General features: G+C 43.5%; 1 protein-coding gene across 1 annotated transcript in view; it reads right to left on the reverse strand.

The window, feature by feature from the left end:
* The window catches only part of ALG13 (ALG13 UDP-N-acetylglucosaminyltransferase subunit), a 31,559-nt gene extending 10,812 nt beyond the window's left edge, over positions 1-20,747 (reverse strand). The window contains exons 1-23 of the mRNA XM_075054554.1: positions 20,564-20,747; positions 20,043-20,205; positions 19,666-19,804; positions 17,836-17,941; positions 16,076-16,269; positions 15,801-15,957; positions 15,363-15,446; positions 14,354-14,404; positions 13,575-13,621; positions 12,559-12,631; positions 10,658-10,739; positions 10,119-10,299; positions 9,141-9,216; positions 8,305-8,413; positions 7,027-7,091; positions 6,015-6,115; positions 5,113-5,240; positions 4,161-4,398; positions 3,883-3,996; positions 3,514-3,670; positions 1,340-1,472; positions 273-308; positions 91-146 (exon numbers count right to left, since the gene is read on the reverse strand). Of these exons, the coding sequence (XP_074910655.1) occupies positions 91-146; positions 273-308; positions 1,340-1,472; positions 3,514-3,670; positions 3,883-3,996; positions 4,161-4,398; positions 5,113-5,240; positions 6,015-6,115; positions 7,027-7,091; positions 8,305-8,413; positions 9,141-9,216; positions 10,119-10,299; positions 10,658-10,739; positions 12,559-12,631; positions 13,575-13,621; positions 14,354-14,404; positions 15,363-15,446; positions 15,801-15,957; positions 16,076-16,269; positions 17,836-17,941; positions 19,666-19,804; positions 20,043-20,205; positions 20,564-20,644 (2,571 nt within the window). The 5' untranslated portion in view covers positions 20,645-20,747. The remainder of the gene's footprint in view (positions 1-90; positions 147-272; positions 309-1,339; positions 1,473-3,513; positions 3,671-3,882; positions 3,997-4,160; positions 4,399-5,112; positions 5,241-6,014; positions 6,116-7,026; positions 7,092-8,304; positions 8,414-9,140; positions 9,217-10,118; positions 10,300-10,657; positions 10,740-12,558; positions 12,632-13,574; positions 13,622-14,353; positions 14,405-15,362; positions 15,447-15,800; positions 15,958-16,075; positions 16,270-17,835; positions 17,942-19,665; positions 19,805-20,042; positions 20,206-20,563) is intronic.
* Positions 20,748-22,041: the final 1,294 nt, after the last annotated feature.

Below are 22,041 nucleotides of genomic sequence, written 5' to 3' on the forward strand. Positions count from 1 at the left end.
GTGTTAAGCCTGCATCCAAGGACACTTTCCATGAAGAATACCACACACTTCAAGGATTCCTAATCTGAACAGACAGTGACTAAAGCTTACCAAGTTTGCTGTAGGTTCTGCTGAACTAAATACTGTTGCAGTTTCACAGTCGGGATCTGGAGGACATAGGCAAAATTATTTGAAAAAGAGTAGCATTACATCTCATCCTTCAGAAACTTACAAAAACATCATAATGACAGCATTACATTCACCAAGTGTTCTGTCACTAAAGTTTTACTTACCTGGAGGTGCATAGATATATTCTTCATGAAATTTCCCTACAAGGGAGAGAACAGGAAGCTTTGATTTGGGGCAGGGGGGAAAGCTTAAAGCTGAAGTTACCACAATTACATTTCAGTGCATCCATTAATAAGCTGTTTTCAGTATCATCTTGTTTTGTGCAGAAGAGGTAGAGTAACACTCAAAATATGCTCATTTCATTATTCCACCAAGTGTCAAGGTTGCCATTACCAAATTTACACCATGCCTTTTTAATCAGCAACTTGGCTCGTGTCGTGGTTTAACCCCAGCCAGCAACTAAGCACCACGCAGCCACTCACTCACTCCCCTCCATCCAGTGGGATGGGGGAGAAAATCGGGAAAAAAAGTAAAACTCCTGGGTTGAGATAAGAATGGTTTAATAGAACAGAAAAGAAGAAACTAATAATTATAATAACACTAATAAAATGACAACAGTAGTAATAAAAGGATTGGAATGTACAAATGATGCACAGTGCAATTGCTCACCACCTGCCGATCAACACCCAGCTAGTCCCCGAGCAGCGATTCCCCCCCACTTCCCAGTTCCTATACTAGATGGGACGTCGCATGGTATGGAATACACCGTTGGCCAGTTTGGGTCAGGTGCCCTGGCTGTATCCTGTGCCAACTTCTTGTGCCCCTCCAGTTTTCTCGCTGGCTGGGCATGAGAAGCTGAAAAATCCTTGACTTTAGTCTAAACACTACTTAGCAACAACTGACAACATCAGTGTTATCAACATTCTTCACATACTGAACTCAAAACATAGCACTGTACGAGCTACTAGGAAGACAGTTAACTCTATCCCAGCTGAAACCAGGACAGCTTGCTACAGACCTACACAATCACAAGGGTGATGGTGTAGCAAGCTTAAACTGAAGGGACACATTTCTATCAGACAGCGAAGGAAAATAATGTGCTCACAGGCATATTCAAAGCTCACAATAAAACAGATATTTAGGACATAAAAGGAACCTGCTTTGACAATCAAAAGCACACTGAAAATCTTCTAAACCTGTCTCTTTACCCACTAATCCTTTAAGAACTCACCATTTTCACTTGTTTCTTCTTCCTCCTCAGAGGAATTCAGGCTCTGCTTGTTAGGTGGAACAGAGTTTGGGCCTCTCCTTGCTACCCAAAATCCTGCTGGACCATGGACAATGGGAGCAGGGCTACTCTGGCTCTAAAAAGCAAAGTCAGAAGTGTGCAATTAGAAATAGTTTAAAGCCTTTCCATGCTCTACACACACATATGGAGTAGAAGCAGGCTAGCAGACCAAGCTTGCTGCAACCAAAACTTACTACAATTACCATTTGTGTGTCTGTTCCTATGCACCTTGATTGCAGCACAACAGTTGCTGACACATTTCTTTCCTTTACCTTTTGTTCCGCCTAGCATAGTTAAGGTAATCCATTTTTGAAGACCTACCACTGTCCTATGCCATACAGTCAAGTTGCTCCCTCCCAGAACTTAGCCAGCTTTATCTCCAGCTCAAAGACAGCTGAAAAGAAGGGAGCAGACCCCAGACAACAGCCAAGACTGCTACCCCCAACATATACTCCTGCATTCCTCATCCTGCAGCATTCCCACCACACCAACAGATCAAGATCAGTTCATCCAAATACTCAAATTATCATGGAAAAGGATTATCTTTAGGTCACAACTAGTGAAACCCATGGGTGGCTGCTGGCATAGACACCACTGTCTGCACTAACCTGACCCACACATGCAAGCCTGACTCTTTCAGAGAGCAGCAGCCATCAAGGTTTCCCACAGGACTCCTTTAACACTTCACATGCCCTTTGTCTTTGCTTTGAAGTCAGTCCTTAGCTGCACCACAATTTAAAATACAGAGTTCTCTGAAGCAGGAATATAGGATTGAGATGCTCAAGTAAAAGAAGTTGATTCACTCTTTTGTGATGGCTAAGGTGACACTCAAAATTCTCCTCAGAAGACATGGTGACTATGAGATCGATAAAGTGCTCAGAGAGGCTTGTAAGATTTCCAAGGTTGAAGCAGAGGTGGTAAGTCAGAAGATTCTCCCACCAGGCCTCTAGTAGGATGGCAGAGTTTTCTGCGAGATGCATCTTTCCCCAGGAAATGTTATATTCCTTTACTAAACAAGACAAGGAAGAGACAGAGAAAAGGCTTTGGCATTGACAATAACAAAGTCACTGAAAGAACATGAAAAACTATTCATTAGGAGCTGCAGGTATATAGTCTAGCAATGGGGAGGAAAAGCTAGTAAGCTATATTGATTTCATGTCAGAAAAAAAAAATTGTAGGATAATCTGTCCTTATTCCTTGACACTCTTGGAGGAAAACGGGAGCAAAGATTACAGATCTAGCACATGAGGATGAATTTAAAAATGGCTGCTGCTGAAACAGCCCTGAGCAGGTTCCCTCGCTCTCATTTAAATACAAGCCCAACACTTGTTAAGTTCACTGCTTCAACACAGTAAAAAGAAATTCAAATCTACCAGTTTTTTTTTTTTAAAAAAGATCAGCTTTCCTATTCAGATACCTAAATATGAATTGATTTTTTTGTCACATATCCAGCTTTGTACTAGACTTGAACTACAAATAAAAGATTTATTTTAAAGTTTAAGAATACACTGTGCCACTTCATCTACAACCTGACAGAAACACTGTTTAAAGAAGTCTAGATTTGGAATTTACTCCTGTTTCTGTAGCAGAAGAAAAATGTTTCAGGAACAACAAGCTAGCCCAAAACATCACAACTATGAATTCATAGGAACAATCCAGGCTATCACTATACAGTTTCTGAATCTAGTTACATGAATGATAAATTACAGTGTGGCAAACAAGTGAAAAACTTTCTCCCACAATATTTAGAGCTAGACAGACATCCACAGTAGGAAGGGATTTTTTGCTTTGTTTTGTTTTCAAACAGCTATAGAAAGGAGAAACATGACCCTACTTTTATGAAAGTATACTAAAGAGAAAACAAGTGCTGCCGGTGAGGGGAGGAAAGAAGGGGAACATTTAGAAAACTTGAGGTTTTAAGCAGGTTTTACAGGATCTAGACTGATTTCAGCCTTCCCTTCTCAAAAACACATTTTTGAGAATGTGCTAAAGCTTATTCCAAGCAAAAAAAAAAAAAAAAAAAAGCTGCTGTATATTTAGGTAAAGTAGTGCTGCACATTTGTACAGCTTCCCCCCCTCCTTAAGAGGTTTTAACATATTCATTGTTCATAACTTACTGGTAAAGTAGGAAAAGCAGTGTCATGCTCTCCTTCAATTTCATAGAAAGTTATAGTTTCTTCTGATCCTTGAGGCTCCTCTCCATTCCCTGGTACAAACCCATACTGACATTCCTTATTCACACACTGCATCTGACGGCGGCTACGGCTGTATGAGCTTTAAAAACAAGAAAAGAGGTTAAGAATCACCACTATCTGGAGCTTCACCTTGGTTTCATTGCTCAGTTTTAACTCTGTTCTTTTTGGAGAGACACAATAAACCCATTGTTTCATATTGTGCCATTAACAGCCAACTCAGCCCTCCACACACCACCACCCACCCCAACTCTTTTAGAGCAATGTTTTGTAAAGAGGTTTATATTCACTTACCAGGACCTGCAGGAGAAACTGTCATAGCTCTGATAGCATCTCTTTCCTGGACTGGGGCAGAATGCTATTTGAGGGCCAACCATGTTGTGCCTGTTTATAAATCGGGCAGATCCCCTAAGTTTAAAGGGTAAAAGGTGCAATTACCAGGAAGTGCCTCTCAGGTGGAACTCATTTGTAGTTTTACCTATTAAATAGCACAAACTCTCTCCTAACTAGTCTGCAGCAAGAATGAACAGAAAACAAGTGGTGATGTCATACAGGTTTTCAAGGCTTCATACCTTGGCATCCCAAATCCACGGTTATGTCTCTGAGGAGGATTCTGAGGATGATAGGGTTCATAAGGTGCCATGTTTCCACCACCCTGTGAGCAGTGAACTGGAGGAGAGCGCCCCGAAGGACCACTGTGCTGTAGCCGGGGTGGAAGAACTGGCTGACCCCTGCTATAAGCCACAGTCATAAAGACTTCCTTTCCACGAACTTTCTTAAGGATTCTCTTCCGTGTTTTCATATCCATTTCTGCAGTTTCAATTGAGGACAGAAAAGATATGATTTACACCTTCAACGGCTGACTCCAGAACTATGTTCTCGTTATCATTTGAGAAGAATCAGTATTTGGACAGAAGAGAAAGAACCAATGGCCTAGCCCAGAAAAAGCGCATTTTAAGTACACAAACTTCATACCCTTATTCTGAAGGCTCAAGCAGGCATTCTAAATTATGAGCAGAATACAAGCATCTCACATGTGAATACCTTCCCAACTTCAGCTAATCAAACCAGCACTCTCAGTGTTAAAATCTCTTTATGAAGGCTGCATTTATTTATTAAAAAAAACTTCTCCAAATTAAACAAATACAATCCATATTTAATTGCCTGGGCAAGTCCTAGCTCATCCATGCATCTCTGCTAAGGCCAAATCAGACAAGCTTTTTGGTACACAGACCCAGTCTTTATACATGGTTCTCCAATGCCCAATTTCTTCTTGGTAATTTTGAGCAATACTAACTTTGCTATGTATTTTCAATGGATGTGCTCTTTTGCAAAGGCAAATTCATCCCTCTGTCTGAAGGATCACTTTACATTAAACCCCTGCAGTGACCAGGTTTTTTACCACAGGCTGAATTAAGTCACTTCCAATATCCAAAGACTGCTACCGTTAAAACTGTCATGAGTGTCTCCCCCACTGTCCCCTGGCCCCACGGGAAGGAATGCTTGTGGAAACCTTTTACAAACCTATTCCTGAGAAGTATCCCCCTGTTATTTTCTGATAGGTTCCTCCTTTTCGGCTGGGAACCATATTCCAAGCAAGGACAGGTGCCACTTGTGTCACTGGTTTTAAGTTTGCCAAAGGAACTGTATGCCTACACAGAGAACACTGATGTTAGCAGTGCCACAAAGATACACTGTGCATAACTGCACAACAACATAAGCTGAAGCAACACCAAGACAGATGAAAAGTAGAAAAAACCCAAACTTAAAGAGTGTAAGGACCTTCTGGAAATTAAAAAAATCTGTTTCTCTGACACCAAGCACACATTACTGTTACTTGTTTATTAAAAAAGCAAGCTAGGATGTAGTCACAACACTATTGACTTCCTGGGCCAAGTCTTTCTTCCCTGCATTTGTATGCCTTCAGAGGTATACCTGAAAGCATTTGACAACACAGCATTTTTACAATATGTCATCAAGCTGAATTCTAGGTTTAGAGAAGGGTGTATGCTTTGAACAGCAAGGTGGAGAAAGTCATTAGACTCACCAGAAGTGCCAATTATTTAGTTGTTTGGGTACAACATAAAAACTCCAGAGAAACCAACAGCAGAGCGTAATTTGCTATCCATGAATTAAGCGCAAACTGCAAAGATCACTTTCACGTTCCAGAAAAGAAAGAGCAGAAAGATTTCAGAGAAAGCATTACAATAATGATTTTGGTCATTAGAAATCAAAGAGAAAAAACTTCCTGCAACATTGTATTTGAAGAGCGACAGCCATCAAGGAAGCAAAGCCTCACTTTATATTTAAAAGCCTAGGTTCTCTTTTCTTTTCAAAGTATCTTAACAATCCTATTTTAAGCCTCTGTGAATATACAGACTCAACCAGAAAGAGTTCAAACATCAAGTTGTCACCAGACTGCTTACTTTTCTGCCAGCTCCTCAACAAATACGGTCAATGCGTTGCCATCCTGTCCAACTTCCTGGATATGAGCGTTGTAATACTTACCTCCAGGCTCCAGACGTACCTGGAGAGAGAACAAGGGAAAATCTAAAAAACCCAAACTGTATCAGGGGATTCAGAATACTGTCTACAAAGCACTACTAGCAAAGGCCGCTCCTAGCTGATCCTGTTACTGAGTTAACTGAGAGTCTCAAATACTTCTTAAAAATAGAGAGCACTGTACTAATTTTGGGGAGGAAGGAAAATAATAATAATAAATAATAATAATAATGTCTTGTGAGTGACTGAGAGGTAAGAAGGTACCTGCTTTCTAACTTATTTTTATACACTGTTCCAAGCAGATAAGTACCAAGGAAGACCACTATTTAAGAACTTAAGGAGGATGGAGGATAAAACAGGAAATTGGAATGGAAAGCTCTGCTCAGCTAGAAACAAGCACTGAGCGAATCATCAGCACTACCTCAAACAGTGATAAAAAATAAGCCGTCACTACCTATGACATTGGAATACAAAGAAAGCTGACCTTCCTTTCAGCATCTCCTGGCCAGATCATGCTTCTCCTCCCTTTTTAGCTCTTCCTTTTCTGTTTTATGAAAATATTTGCTACATTACTGTTGAGAACCAGAAGACTGTCCAGACTTGTTGCTGACCGCCAGTGAAAATCTAATAGACAACTACCTCAAATGCACACCCTGTGCATTTTGAGCTCTAAGTCTAGAACTTCCACACTCACAGAACATACGTCACTGGTTTGCAATGAATTTCCAAGCAGCTTTTCCTTCATACTACCCAACGTTTAAAGGAAGATTTTAGAAAGAAATGAAATTAAAAAGAAAGTCAGATTAATAGCTACAAGGAAAAGAACGAGAAAAGCCTTGGAAAATTCTTTGAAGTCACATGATTTTACGGCTTACCATACTCCATTTAATGCAGCTGTAATAGTTTATCATAACTGAATCTCCTTTGAGTACTAACCTGACACTTGTCTCCTAAATAGTACTGTCTCCCAGCAAACACCATGTAGTCAGTTTTTTGAAGCTCTAAAAAAATAAATAAATAAATAAGGAAAAAGCCTTTAAACCACTGTTCGTTCTTCATGTATCCTATAAGTACTTCATGACAGCATCCAACTATGTATTACAGGCCAAATGAGTTAGATATTTCCTACACATATCTGAACTTTCCCCACAGTAATGGTGAAGTAACTGTAGATGTTCTTATAACAGACCATAACTAGCCTAAGCCACAGGAGATCAATAATATGCAGATAGTGCAGTAAGTAGCACCACTACTTCAATACTACAATGCGTTTTGTGATGGTACCGAGTTAATCCTGCATTTAATACCAATTCTGGTATTGAAAGTGTTGGACATGTCTTGTCTTGCCAGAGTACTGGTAGAACTTGGCAAAAATGAGATGTCATCCAGGAAAAAATAACATTGCCTGAAGTCTCCTTGCTGCAAGATTTCAGTATGTTTTTCTCCATTCCTTGCCTGGATTCTCTGCACACCAGTACTCTACATAGATAATTAGTTACTATACTCTGTTCCAAGAATTTTAATGACCCTCATTACTACTTATGCAGTTGTAAAATGCTGGAGTCCTTCAGTATGCAAAGCACTTCAGGTCAGACATCAAACACCCCTTCAAAACTTATCTTTCTTGGTAACTTCTTGCTTTACAGATCAGCCATAGTGTATGCCAAAAAGCAGCAACCTATCCCAAGCCATGAAGACCATGAAATCTCTCCAGAATGTTCAAGCCCAGAAGAGCTGGGAAGCAAGAGAAAACTCATCTCATTTGACAGATCTCAATGCTAAATTTGAGATCTTCATTATTATACAATTCTGAAGCCAAAATCATGCTTTAAAAAGCAAAAGTCCTTGCACACATGCTGCAACAAAAAACTTGAATTTCAATATGATTTCCAATACAACAGAATGGTAGCAGAGTTCTGTACTCTGCTCCGACTCCTCCTATTTCCTATACTATAATCAGTAAGTAGCAGAGATCAGATTTTTAGCAATCTTATCACCATTATACAGTGTCAGAAGCAGTTTATTTTGTACTGAAATGAAGCCAAGAAACCAGCTACTAGCAAGAAGGTGTAATACCTACAAGTATCTGCTGGGTTAACCAGTATCCTTCACATTTCAGCTGTGAAGAAACAAGTGACATAGGCCTCAGATTTGTAAATGTAACACTGAGCCTGTACAGAAGAAGTTGTGGTTTTCTTCCCTTTTTGAAGATACCTTTTCTGCTGTCCAGCCAAACGTCAAACTCCACATTCCGATAGATCTCAGGGTCCAGCGCCTTTAGCACTTTGTAAGGAACAGGCATCTTTGATGGATTTTCTGGCAGCTAAAACCAGAGTTGAAATGGAACATTAACAAGTGCATTTAATGTGTTCAGCATAGTCTCTATCCTGCCAGCACCTGTGAATGATTTTAAGATGTACACACACTGTTTTCCAAAGTTTTCACTTCCACTATATTTGCCTAAAAACTAAAGCTCAAGAATATGAAAACACATTTAGGCATTCAGAAGCTGAGTAAACAGACTTTGGAAAGGTTAGAAACAGGCTCAAGAGTAACATTCGGCATATTCTTTACTCAAAAAGAATCAAAGGAAGCTAACTAGACCAATGAAGCCATGGCTTCAAAAGTTGGTGGGAATTTAAGTTATTATATCTGAAAACAGGTTTCTATAGAGTTTCTAAAACTGTTCCAAAGTGATTTATACTGTGTTCAAAACAAAAGTGAACTGATTTAAACCATTTCTGGGAAAAACAAACAGCAGATCAGGAAACATCTGCTAAGCTCCATCTTTGGAGGGGGGGAATATTAGCTAGAGACGAACAAGAGAATCTCCGAAAGGAAAAAAGGTTTATGCAATTAATAGAAACTCAAGGGCAAAACCAAAAGACAAGCAGATGGAAGAAATAAGCCACCCACTTTCCAAAAAGTCATTTTTAAAAAGTGGAAAAGAGGGTTTAGCCCCAACAAGGGTAACATTATACAACACCACCACCACAAAATAAAAAAACCCCAAACCACCACCATAAGGAATTCTTCCCTAACTGACAAACCTTTTCTTCTTCAATGCCTTGTTTGAACTTATCTTCCTGTGGATTATCAGTATCATTGCCTTCCCAGTCGTCCACTCTAAGTAATTGAAAATAAGATTACAGAAGATGCAATACATAATTTCTAGCCAGGATTAAAATCAACCAACTGCTCGTACAATCTGAAAAAGCACCACGGTGCCATCAAGTGGTAGGTTTTGCCTTAAACACTAGCCATGGCTTTGATGCAGTACACGACAACCCTTTTCCTAGTTTCAAGAACATGACCTTTACTTGTTCCAACACCCACCCCTAACAAGGGCTACTGCTTGCGTTAGGAAATGAAGATGATCCCACTGGCTGATTAAACTCTTGCACTGTCAAGTACAAGACACCCTGTTCTAAGTCCTATCAAACCAATGTCATCTGCAAGCATTCACTAATGGTCAGAGGCATCCCTCAAGCCTTTCTAGTGATCTGAACAACACAGGATATGAGACTTTCTATAGGTACATTCTGTCTGTTCCCCTCATCCCTAGTGATCCAACAGACTTGAATAATGCCACTATTTAATTATCTATCTGGGATATGATTTCATCAAAAAAAAGGAAAAACAAAATAAAGCAGAGCTCATTTTCTCAGTACACTATTGCCTCTGCAGAGATATAGAGGCTTAGAAAAGCAATAACAGTTTCTCACTAAAAAAAAAATATTCTGATGATGTAAGGAACATTTTTATTTACAAATAAGCTGTCATTTTACAGAGTAACATGCAACTATAACATAGCCAGCAGCAGAGGATGTTGAACTATATGACACTTCCCAGCTTCAAGGAAAGCACACTCTCTTCTACAATATACTTCAGCTTTGTGTTTGTGTCTTGAGATAGGAAAAAGAGTTAATACCCCATGAACATTCAAAGAAACTTGGAATAGTTGCCCTTCACAAGGTTTTAAATTTTTTTTCCTTCCCTTTTACCACATTCCCTTCCCCAAAAAATACCTCTTTTCTGATGGATTTCTGGATACTTTTTCATGAAGACAATCAAAGTTTGCATCCTCACTTCCTACAGAGCCACTGTTTCTGTTCTTCTTGGATCCACTTCGAAACACCTCAACTGCAGACCGTAATTCTTCCTCATCCATGCCAAACACATCTTTGTACAGGATCTCGTACAATACAGCTGAACAAATCAACACAAAGCTTGAACCAAATTAAGATAATACCAGACCCATAAGAACTGCTGCAATTTTCAAGGTAAGCAGATCTTCAGTATTATCTACTGTTACAAGGCACTAGTTATATTAAACTCAATTAAGAAGAGGATCATAAAATAATTCAGGTGGGAAGAAGGGACCTCTGGAAGTCATTTGGTCCAATACCCCACTTAACAGATGGAATAATGAGCATAGGTATATATTAATATACAATAAATGAGCTTCCATCTTTCTCCTCCCCACCTCTGAAACCAAAACAAACACCACCTATAAACATATGAAAACATGTAATTCTCTTCCATAGAAAAATGATTTCAAGTTTACCCTGGCAAATAGCAGCATTTTCCTGGAATTGTTTTGTATACACAGAGTCATAATGGTCATTGCCGGAACAACACAGTAAAATCTAGGGGGGGAAAAAAAAAAAAGCTTTAAGGCTGGAATGATGTAAAACCTCACTCTTTCTATTTGATATCCTAGGTCAAGACTACATTATTCTTTCATTCCACAGTCGACACTAACTTATCAAGAAAACAGTAAATATTCTCGATGTAAGTATGAAAAAGCTGTAGAATCAGCTTAAAACTGAATCCTAGTTAAAGTCTCTAAATAAGTTTGTCTATTATACAAAGAAAAAGTATCAATTTTTACATCATGCTGTATTAAACATGAAATAAAGAGTTTGTTTCCAGCTTGCCTCCAAAACCACCAATTGCTCAAGAGGCAAAATAAATACAGGCCATTAAATGCAGTACCCCTGAGATACACTGTCCAAGTATCAAACGCACATTTCACCCTTCCCTACGTGAGGGACTAGAATAGCATCTACTTCTTTTACGCTCAACAAAGCCTTGCTTTTAATAAGCAATATTATGCTGCCTTTTGAAAAGATGCATGCTTTCTGCAACATATGCATTGATACACCAAGTAATAAACATATAGCATCAAACCCCATCTTGGCATGTGACCACAGCCAACTGCAGCTGGCAGAAGCCCTTAGGCAGCTGTCAGCACATTGCCAGCAAGGACGCTTCCCAGTGAACCAGCAGGAGCTGGGATGCCAGGGCTCTTAATTCAGTGTGCACTATGTCTTCTGCCAACACAAGCTCTCATCTCATGGTGAGAATGAGCAACACCAGAAAGAACTGCTGCCTGTACATGCAGTCTAATGACAGACAGCTGCTGACACTTAATGAGACCTCTGGTGGTAAAGCCTTTAAGGACAAACACACATTTAGACCATACTACTTGATTTTTAAAGTTAGCTCATTTTGGAATTAGATTAAGCTACACAGGAAACTAACTACATAAAAAGAAAGAAGAGCATGTAAACAAAGACAGTAATACTAACGAACAGAGAAGAACAGCTGCAGCAGCACAGATTTCAGAGCTAACTAGCCACTTTGGCAAATACAATAGCCCATACTGAAATCCATACCGCAGCAACTTCACTGGCATCATGCCTGAGCTAGCCACGTAATTGTGCAGGGACATCTACATGAATGCACAAAAAACAAGAGGGGTCAGATGAGATGTAATACAGAGTATTTCTCCTTTATGTTGCTTCTTTTTGCCCCCAGCAGTAATTCTTGTGTAGATGAGCTGTTTGATTAGTTCCCATAACTGGGCTCTATTTGTATGTCACAGAAATGAATCAGTTTGTTAGATTAAACCGTTCACATTAACTTCCCCTTTTCAGGAAGAAAAACTGCACATCTCATCCAACTTCAGGAAGAGAAGCCCTGGGGGTTGGGGGACAACACCTTCTCTCCACCAGTATGATAAACATATCTTGTTCTGCTCTTCAACTCAACCCAGATATTTCATTCTACCCTGTCAGATCAGTCAAATTCCCACTGGGAAGTGTTGTTAGCCAAAGAGATTTCAGAAACATGAAAGAACATTCTGGAATTGTGATGTTACCTCTTCCTGCCAAAATTAAACTTCTTTCCAATAACGAGCTGGAGTAACAAAAAAGATTGGCAGGGGAACAGCACACAATCCATCCCTCCGATGGGAAGCAAAGCCACTGTAACTGAGTTAACCATTGTGCAAATACTGTGCTTTTTCCATGAGCTGAAGTCAGCTTTAGGGTTTTGTTCAGGTACACAAGAGCACTGGAGTTAGAAGAGCTCAATTCCAGTGGCAAGTTTTTACAACTAAGCAGGACTGGAGGTAACTAGGATTCAGGGGTAGAGGTAGGAGATTGCCTCACTTCTCCTCACCTTGTCTTCAAATCCATTGTCTGTAGCGTAAGTGGGTGGTTTTCCAGGGTACCGGTACAGAATGAAGTCTCGCCTAGGTAAGCAGAGGAAAAACAAGACTTGAAAGATCATATTTTTAGTAGAACAATGTTATGAAGAAGTTTGCAGGGAGCTGTTTAGAGAATCTGCTGCTGGTTTATAGAAAAACCAAGTAGAATACTTTTCCTGATAAATGAATGTTACCATACAGCAATAGCTAGATGAGCAAACACCACCCATCTTAGGGGGGGGAAAAATTACCTGGGAAAGACCATTATATTTAGTCACAGATTAGGTCAAGTACTTATGCTTTCAGCAGGGCGCTCAGACACCGAGACAATTAAGTCCAAGTAATTTAGTCACCCTGTAAAAGGATTAGAGTCTCAGTATAGAGAACTAGTAACTCTTGTAAAACTTCAGTTTGTTCCTTTAGTACTGGAACAGAACGAGCCTGCAAAGGGAGGGTTCTTCCTTCTACCACCAGCAAGCCAGACTCCTTGTTACAGGACAGCATCATTTTTAGCAAGACAGCAGCACCTGCGCAGGCTTATGTTACCTTTGAAATAAATATCAGGGTTTACGCACCAAGGAGGGCAAGTACTCCTTACTACTGGAGCTTTCAAGAACACCTACATGAGTTTTAGTCACGCTTATAACTACCACACAGTGCTTCCACCACACAGACCCTTGTTTTTCCCCCCCGTTTTCCATCCTTCACCCACTAGAAGGAAACACTTGACTTCAGAGTTTAACATTAGCAAAAAGATAACAAATAAACATCACTGGAAACCGACCCTCCCCTTAATCCTAACACTGTGAGAACAGGCGTTGTAATGGCACCCGTGTACATGTTAGTTTAACTAACTTTGTTAGGGTAGCATTTCTCACCATGTTTCACACATTAGTATCTCAGTGACAAACAAATAAGAGGTTCTAGGGCCAGAACCCAAACACCATCAAGTCCAAACCAAAGTGAAACTTAAGAAAGAGACGCTTACTTGTACATCACTGATAAAGCACTCATTTCCAGCTGGCCAGCACTTTCCTATGCAAGATTATGAGATTACATGAGATAGCAGAGCCATTTTCAACACTGAGAAGTCTATTCTAGCTCTCTGTAGTATTAAAATATCTAACCAAACGGATCAGTTTGTTAAAACAATCAATCAATGCATTGAGAGTTGAGATACTAGGATTTCTGGGGGCAGGGGGGGCAGGGAAGTCTGCAACCAAGCTGAGTAAAATGGAGCTAGTTCTGGCAGCGACTCTTGAACACATCAAGATACTTTTTTTTTAAATTAAAAACACTAAATTTGTTTCAGAGACTGTTGCATTCACCATACATATTGGTTAAAGTCTAAAGAAATAAAAGTTTGAATTCTAGTATTCGAATCTGAGGGTAAGGGAAGAAGCAAGGGATTGCAGAGCCTGATAAACATTTGATGGGAGGTACACTCCACATATTTTGCTTTTTCCTTCTTAGAGAATAATTGCAATTAAGAATAAGGCCCACGAAAGGCCTCAGCTTTACTGTCCAGTCTGCATAAATTGCTCCTTTGCAGCAACACAAATTCCCACTAAAATTGATACTGTTTATACCTGTGAATATTCAGTACAAACCCATAGTATTACCTATGCAAGTGAGACCTCAGGATTGGGGTCTCTCTAAGAAAAAAAAACAAACCCAATCCACTGCATTTTAAACCATCACCTAATTAATTTCCTGTTCTAGACTCCTCAAATTTTAATCTCTTGACAAGTATTAGATCCATCTTACCTTTGGATCTCCTAGTCGTTCAAGGTATTTCTCAAATGATCCTTCCACATACTTTAAACAAAACAAAGAAAAAAACACATATAAAAACTTAGCCAGTTGGAAAGCAAAGTTAAACATAAACTTTACCCATACGTTACTAGCTGTTGAACAGGAGGAGGCAGGGGCTGGGGGCATAGACACCAAATTTGGGAATAGTTTGCCAACTGCTATCATTTTGGGGTTCTGAAGGGCTGTGGTCTAACAGGGGGTATGACTTCAGCTGTTCCCTGCCTTAGAGCATGGGAATGATCTCGGGTACCAATGTGGAAGTACCAAGGGATCCTAAAAAAATTAAGAGCATGAGTCTGAAAAATACTCAGTGACTCATCTCCCTCCTAGGTTAGATAAAGTACTTAACTGTGATGGGGGGGGGGGTGGTGGTGTAGGGGGAACAAAACACACACCAAGAAAAAACAAAACAAAAAAAGGCCAAAACACCCCAACACCACAAAAAACGGCGCTGTGCATGCACCCGCACAAACTGCCACATGCCTGTGGCCACGCTAACTGCCACACGCAAAACCAACCAAACAAAAAAAAAAGCCAAACCCCATGACTTTATGCAATAATTAAACATACTCTGGAGTTTTCCACCATTTTTTGAGGTTTGTTTCTCACTCCAAAATCCTACATATCTCCTACCTACTAAATTCTGCAATGGTTGCTCCACAGAGAATATACTACACAAATAACCATCACCTTACTGGTTACTTGGGTATTAGTAACTTGCTTGACTTCAGGAACTTCAGAAATACAAAGTCAAATAAAACTTGTGCGATTACAACTCGAATGAATTAAGTGAGCAACCGCCCTGCCGTTTCTCTTCTCTTACATGCATCAAGCCTGGCAAAGCATGACGTGTTCTCAGTGCATATGTTTACGTGGGTATGTTTATGGCTAAACCGCTCACCCCCTCCCACAATACTTCCGAACTACGTATGCAAAACTGCCTAACGCACGAGTTACTTACGGATTCAAACTTATGCTGGTGTTGCCTTATGAACGCGACACAAGCTTTCCTGACTTCCATGTGATGAATTTGAGATGAAAACAGCTGAAAAAAACGAAGGTTATGAAAGAATGAAGACGACCGCGGTTTAATTAATGCCTCGCGTTAGCCTTATTTTCCTCGTAGTTTACGAGGACCAACACCACCACAAAACACAACACAGCGAGAGGACAGGCTGCAAGGGGGCCACGGGCGCTTGGGGGAAGAAGCTGAGGGAAGCCCAAGCGACGCAGGAGCCCGCCCGCCCCCGTCCCCACACACATCCCCTCCCGCGAGGGGTCCTCCGGGAGCACCCCCCTACCCACCCCCGGCCTGCCAGCCCCGCCGAGGGCCTGAGGCGCCCGGGCTGCCCGCCCCCCCCCCCCCCGAGGCCGTGAGCGGTGCCGCCCCGCCGCCCACCTGCTCCGAGACGGCTCGGAAGAGGCAGGAGGCGTCCTTGGCCGTCATCTTGCGGTACAGCCCCAGGCTGCCCAGGTACTCGTCCATGGCCACCTCGCCGAAGGACTTCTGCCCGAAGTACTTCTTCCAGCCCTTCTGCATCTTCCACGGGCGGCGGCTGAAGCGGCAAAGGCAGAAGCGGGAGAGGGGGGGGGGCTCCGCGCGGGGCGCTGCGCGGCGCGTGGCGGCGGGGCACGCGGCTGCCGCTAATGAGGGGCCGCACCCAACGCGCCCACCTGCGCCGGGCGCCATGACCCGACCCCCGGCATCCCCCTTCCCGCCGGCACCGGGCGCTGCCGCCCACGGAGCGCACCCCACAGCCCGATTCCGACTCGCTCCCGTCCCGCCGCAGCTGGGGCCGGTTCCCTTCTCGGTCCAGCCGTCCCCGGAGGCAGCTGCGAGCGGTGCCCTCCCGGCCAGCCCGCAGGAGCTGCGTCCCGCAGCAGCCATTTTAAGATGCCCGCGAAGAGCCCCGAGTACCTGTCCCGCTCTCCCGCTTAACGACTGCGGGGGCTGTCCGAGCGCCTGTGGGGGGGGGGGTCGCTTTCCTCCAGCCCCCGGTCGCTCTCGGCGTGGGCGGGCACGCCGAACCGCGGTAAGCCCCCCCACTCCCCCCCCCGCAGACGGCGTCTCCTCCCGGACCTGCCTCGGGAAGAGAAGGGAGTCCGCGCTAAGCTAACTCCTTCGGGCTTCATCGCTTGATGTGCAAAGAACTAGCGGAAAAATCGGTCAAACGGTTATTCGAAATTTCCCGTGACGTTCCGGCCTGCTCTCGGACTGGAGACGAGCTGCTAGAGGTAAACTTGAAATAACAGCCCTATAAACATCGTTAAGGAAGCAAGAATCTTAGTTGCTCCCAATAAAGTACTCGGGGAAAACTTTGGGCATCAGTGAAAATCACTCTCGCGCAACTCTGCAGCATGACTTACTCCGCGGATAGTGCCTGTGCTTGATTTGATGAGGAAAACGCCTCTATGTAAATTCAGCTTGCTAGTAAGAATTGCACTCGGATATGAGATGCACTGATTCAGAAGTTTCTCTGTCTTTGTTTTAAGCAACAGCAACAAAAAACCCCAAACAAATAACGTCTTTGCAGGAAGGGCAATTAGCACCAACTATGCATATACAATTATAGACTATTACAGACCAAATAGCCCACGTGTACACTTTTAAGTTTAATCCCCCTCTGTTTTTCAAAATATTTACTTAAACAAATTGATGGTAACATCAACAGTTGACAATTTCAATTAAATTACATGGCGAGCTTGAAATGGGGAGCTCCAAACAGCATCAAATGGGAAACATTGCGCTTTAGTGAAGTCCACACTAAGTAATGATGGAATAATGCCGTGTAAATGGATTGACTGTACTGTCAACTCCATTCCTCTCCTATAGGCCATGTTTTACTTTGGGAGTAAATCACCCAAAACCGGGCAAGTCAGTTGGTGGATAGTTTGGCAGCAGGTTTGCAGCTCTTGACTTTTCCCACCCAGATTCACCACATGCCCCTTTCCCTTTAAAGAGGCATAAATCTCTCAGTTTTAAAATTCTCTTTTCAGTGCTTCTGTAAACACATAAAATGAGAGCTGAAGGCATCTGCTTATTTGCAGAACATCAACAAGGACAGCTCACTTCCACCAGTACTAGGCAAATATGGTCAAGAGACCACTATGGATATGCCATGTCTGTTAAGAAGTAATTTAGCTTGGCCTTCTCATTGGAATTACCAACCTTTTTGTGATGTAAATATCTGTCTGCCCAAGAAACTAGACAACTCATACTCCCCCTGCCCCTTGTTGGCACTGTGCTCTCTTAAGCATAAAGCCAGATGACTTCAAACTGGCACTAAATAGGAAACCATGTAATGTCAGTTAATATTAACAGATGTTTTCTTTGAGGGTTTGTCCCAGTTGGTGGACTCTTAAGTATGGAAGGCCTCACTAGGAGAGGAGAAAGGTTTTATTCTGACATTTTTATTCCTCTGTATTGTTTATTGAAACCCAACAACTTTATCCAAGAACAAAGCAAACTTTTCTGGCTGTCCAGGAGGATAAGGTTTCAAAGTTGACAAGTCCATTGACTGCAGTGTCTCCACAAGAGTGCTGTAAAAAGAGACCAAAACCAAAAATTTAAAAAAAAATCCATCCCAAAGGGAAGTATTTTCTTCACACAATTTTCTTTCTATTCATACATACATAATCCTTTAACACGGAAACAAAAATAAGGACACGTATTGAAAGGAAGAGACCCCACAAACCAGCAGGCCCCAACCATCGCTGGCTCCTAGGCAGCATTGCCGAGAACACAGTTGGACCTACACCACAGCTTTGACAGACAACCTCAGCTCTTGACTTTTTAATCTGCTGTGGTTGCAATGTTGGGAGACTGAACAAGATCTGAGGATCTCCACCATAAACGGTACCAGGAAATTCATCCTATTTTAACACACAGCATAGTTCTCCACTTAGCACATAGCCAGAAAGAACAGTCAAAAATCAATCTGTTTGCTTGCTACTATCAGACTGCAAGTAAGGCTTGAATACTAGGCACTGTTCAACACAAAGAAATAAAAATTCCTTCCTGTCTCCAAAGCTGTCAGAAGCACTGAGACAGTAAGTTTAAGAAACTTGCCCAAAATAAATGAATGACAGGCCTAGTCTTTTCAGAAGGCTCTTCTGAAACATACGAAAGCCTATTTGCAGGGCAAAGGAACAAGATGCAGACTAAATAATGGGAGTTGCATTTCCTCTGCCTTCAATTTAGAGGTCATTGTTATTTATAGAGTGCAATCAATCATAAATAAAAACAGTAAGATATAGTCAAAACAAGAGAGCAAATGAAACTAACAGGAGCCAGGATGAACACAAAAGGAGCTGGGTTTTTTTGGTGATAGTTGGGGGGGGGAAGCTGGTTGTTTGGTGGTTTGGTTTGTTGTTTGGTTTTTTTTCCCTGAAGTGACAGGCAGTAGATCTGTGAAACTCCCTGTCAGAGGATGTGGTGGATTCAGGAAGTTTGTTTAAAAGGGTAGCCTGAATAAGTACTTGGAAGACAGAGGTATTGAAAGTTACTAACCAAACAGCATCTGATTTAGGAATCCCCCTGAATCAAAGCACTTAAGAGCATTAGAGAGAAAGTAATACAAGGAACTACCTTATGTTCTTGCCCTGTTTCTACTTTTGGCTGAGCATCTGGATATGGCCACTGCAAATAGGATGCTGAGCTACGTGGACTCCTGATCTGTGTCAGTAAGGCCATTCTTATGGTTTGTTCTAAATACTCCAGATACTTTCAATTTTATTATGTCAGTGCATCTATACAGTCAGCTTTAGTGCCCTTTACTAGGAGAATCTACATAGCAAAATGATGAAATGAAATCGTAAGTCTGCAGGGAGCATTTTATTCCTTATGGCTCATGGTTACATACAGATGGTCTGACTTGTATTATTTCTAGACTTCAAAAAAGAATCCAACAACTAGTGAGAAGGAGCAGAGAAAGAGAGAAGCTGTTAGGTGCCTCTAGGATGCTACCTGACTGTTCCAAATTCAACCACTTCTATTTGGTTTAAACTCCTCTTCTTTCAATCTGAATACATGTGCCCTCAAAAAATAATAATTTAGAAGGACTCATGGTCAAATGGTTTGATAAGTTTGGTAAATTAGCACCTAATGTTAATCTATCCACTATGGGAAATCTACATTGCAAACAAATGGTTGTTACAGAGGAGGATGTCAATTTCCTTGTTACATTCTCAATACTGTAATAACACACTGAGTGATGGTGCTGAACACTGCTTGTTCCATCAGGACAGCCACAGCAGCTCCATACCTGCAATTACAGTAGAGGACGTGCCCATCTCTGTGGAGCTGTTTTGCCAGCTCAAGCTGATGGTTGTTCATCAGTTTTTCATTTGTTACTACTATTAGTGGCTTTCCTTCTTCTAGAGTCTCCAGACAGCTACCTGCACCTACAGGAGAAGCAGAAAACACGATGAGTTTTTTGCCCTGACAGACGAAATACCATCCTACTTGCTCTTGAAACACAGGAGACTCCCGAAGGTGAACATTTAACCATCCAGCTCTAGCTCTGGACCTGAACATTCACTGCCAGCCCACCTCCGAGCCGCAGAGAAACAGACTTCATCCACCTGACACCCACTCCTGACCCGAGAAGAACAGGCTCGGCAAACAAACAGGGCTCTCTACCTGCGTGGCTGATGACCAGGTCCGCCCTCCGCAGGTCCTCGGCCAGCGAGTCCTTGAAGCGGAAAGCTTCCACCGCCAAGGCCGGGCTCCCGCGCAGCGCCGGCTTCAACTCGCCCCGCCCGACCTGTAGCACCAGCTTCTGGTAGCCGCGGCTCTGCAGCACCTGCGGCGGCAGGAGGGGAGGGAATGGATGGGATCGATGGCGGGGGGGGGGGGGGTGCGTGTACCCGGGTCGGACACCGGGACACCGGGCCCCGCTCCCGCTTACCCCGGCCCGGGGGGCCGCTGCCACCCCCCCCGCCCCGCCTCCCCGTCCTCCGCCACTTCACGCCGCTCACCACGGCCCTGCCTCACGCCCCCCGCCACCCAGCGCTCCCGCTTCCCCCTCACCCCGACACCCGCGGCAGTCACGGAAGGCGGGGCGGGGCGGAACAGCTCCCAGCGCGCAGGCGCCCGGTTGAGGCGCTGCGGGCAGGCCCGGGTCGGCTGCCCCGCGGAGCAGGGCCTGTCCGCCGCCTCACCTGCAGGGCCGCCGGGGAGCAGACGGTCGCGATCAGGTCGTCGAAGCTGGTGGTGCCCACGGTGACGAAAACGGACTTCATGGCCGGCGACCGCCGGCTCCTAACTGATCCGCGGGCGGGGAGCCGCCAGAGGGCGCCGCGCACCGCCCGCTCGCCGCACCGCTCCCCAACATGGCTGCCGGCCTGAGGGGACGGCTTGGCGGGAGCGGGGCGACACGCCCACTTCTCCTCACGGCCCACGCGTGCTCGTTTGGGCCCGCTGCCTCCGCCCCGGCGAGTGCGGGGGAGCGGGACCGGGACCCGGTGCCACCGAACCCTCCCCAGGGGTGCAGGACCCCCTCCGCGCTGCCGGACCGCGCCCGCCCCGACGAGCCTTCTGGCCGGCAGCGGTCAGCAACCTCAGAGTGGCAGCCGCGAGTGTGTCTCAATTTTTCAGACTTTCGTGTGGGGGGAACTGGCGCAAATTCGGAAAAGGGATTCAGAACGTTTTGATCTCCACGTATTATTTTAGCGCTTGGGGTCACTGTAACTGACAGCCTGGCTGGGGCCAGGTGCTGGGTGTGTTCACAGCCTACCATTCCCATAGCATGGCCACAGCAGCCTCTTCTTTATAGACTGACCTGGGCTAGGCATGGGATTATCCAGTCTGGCCCAAGCCTCCTATGGCACTTACCGCGGGAGTAACATTACAAAAGGATAGTAGCGAGTGAGCAGTCAGTCGCACCTTGGAGGAGACATTGATGTTTTAGACAACTTGCCTGAAGCTGTGCTGCAGCGGGTCCTGTCACGGCTGCCCAAGAGCGATGGGCTGACGCGTCCCCTTGAGCACTGGGCCTCACTGGGGGACGCGCTTTGCTTCTGGTCAGAGCATCACCTGGGGACATGTCATAGCATTGCAGAGAAAACGCATGGGATACAAGCCTACCTTCAAATGGCCGAAGGCAGAAGATTGCATACATTTCTACTGGTGGGCGAACTTGGGTGGTTTTGCTGTGTGGATACTTCCACTGATACCACAGGGACTGGTGAAGATAGGAGACAGAAGGAAAAGAGACATATAGTTTGAACTCTGCATTCTATGGGGGTTTTTTAGGGAACTTTAATAATTCTGGCTGTGTATGTGCACTGTGTCCACTCCCCCCAAAATCCCAGAAATGCTGCAAACTCCAGTAGAAACTGCTGTCTGCTGGCTCCTAGTTGATTCCGGAAAGTCAGGCATAAAAATTATTTGGCCTAAATAGATGAACCTGTCACAGGACCTGAGACTGCAACTCAAGGAAAACCCTGAAAGTGAGACTGAAATCAAAGCTAAGAGCTCTATTGTCCTGGTTTATTTTCCTCACTTTGCCGCTGGCCAGTGTTAGCACCTTTGGGAGGTGCTCATCTTTTCTGTTTCTCCACCTGCAAGGCAGTGTTTAGCAATTTATCTCCTCTAATTGAAGAAGAATTGAGTCTTTTAAAAATCTTCACTGTAGCAA

This window comes from Buteo buteo, chromosome 22, assembly GCF_964188355.1.
Source record: "Buteo buteo chromosome 22, bButBut1.hap1.1, whole genome shotgun sequence".
Lineage (NCBI taxonomy): Eukaryota > Metazoa > Chordata > Aves > Accipitriformes > Accipitridae > Buteo > Buteo buteo.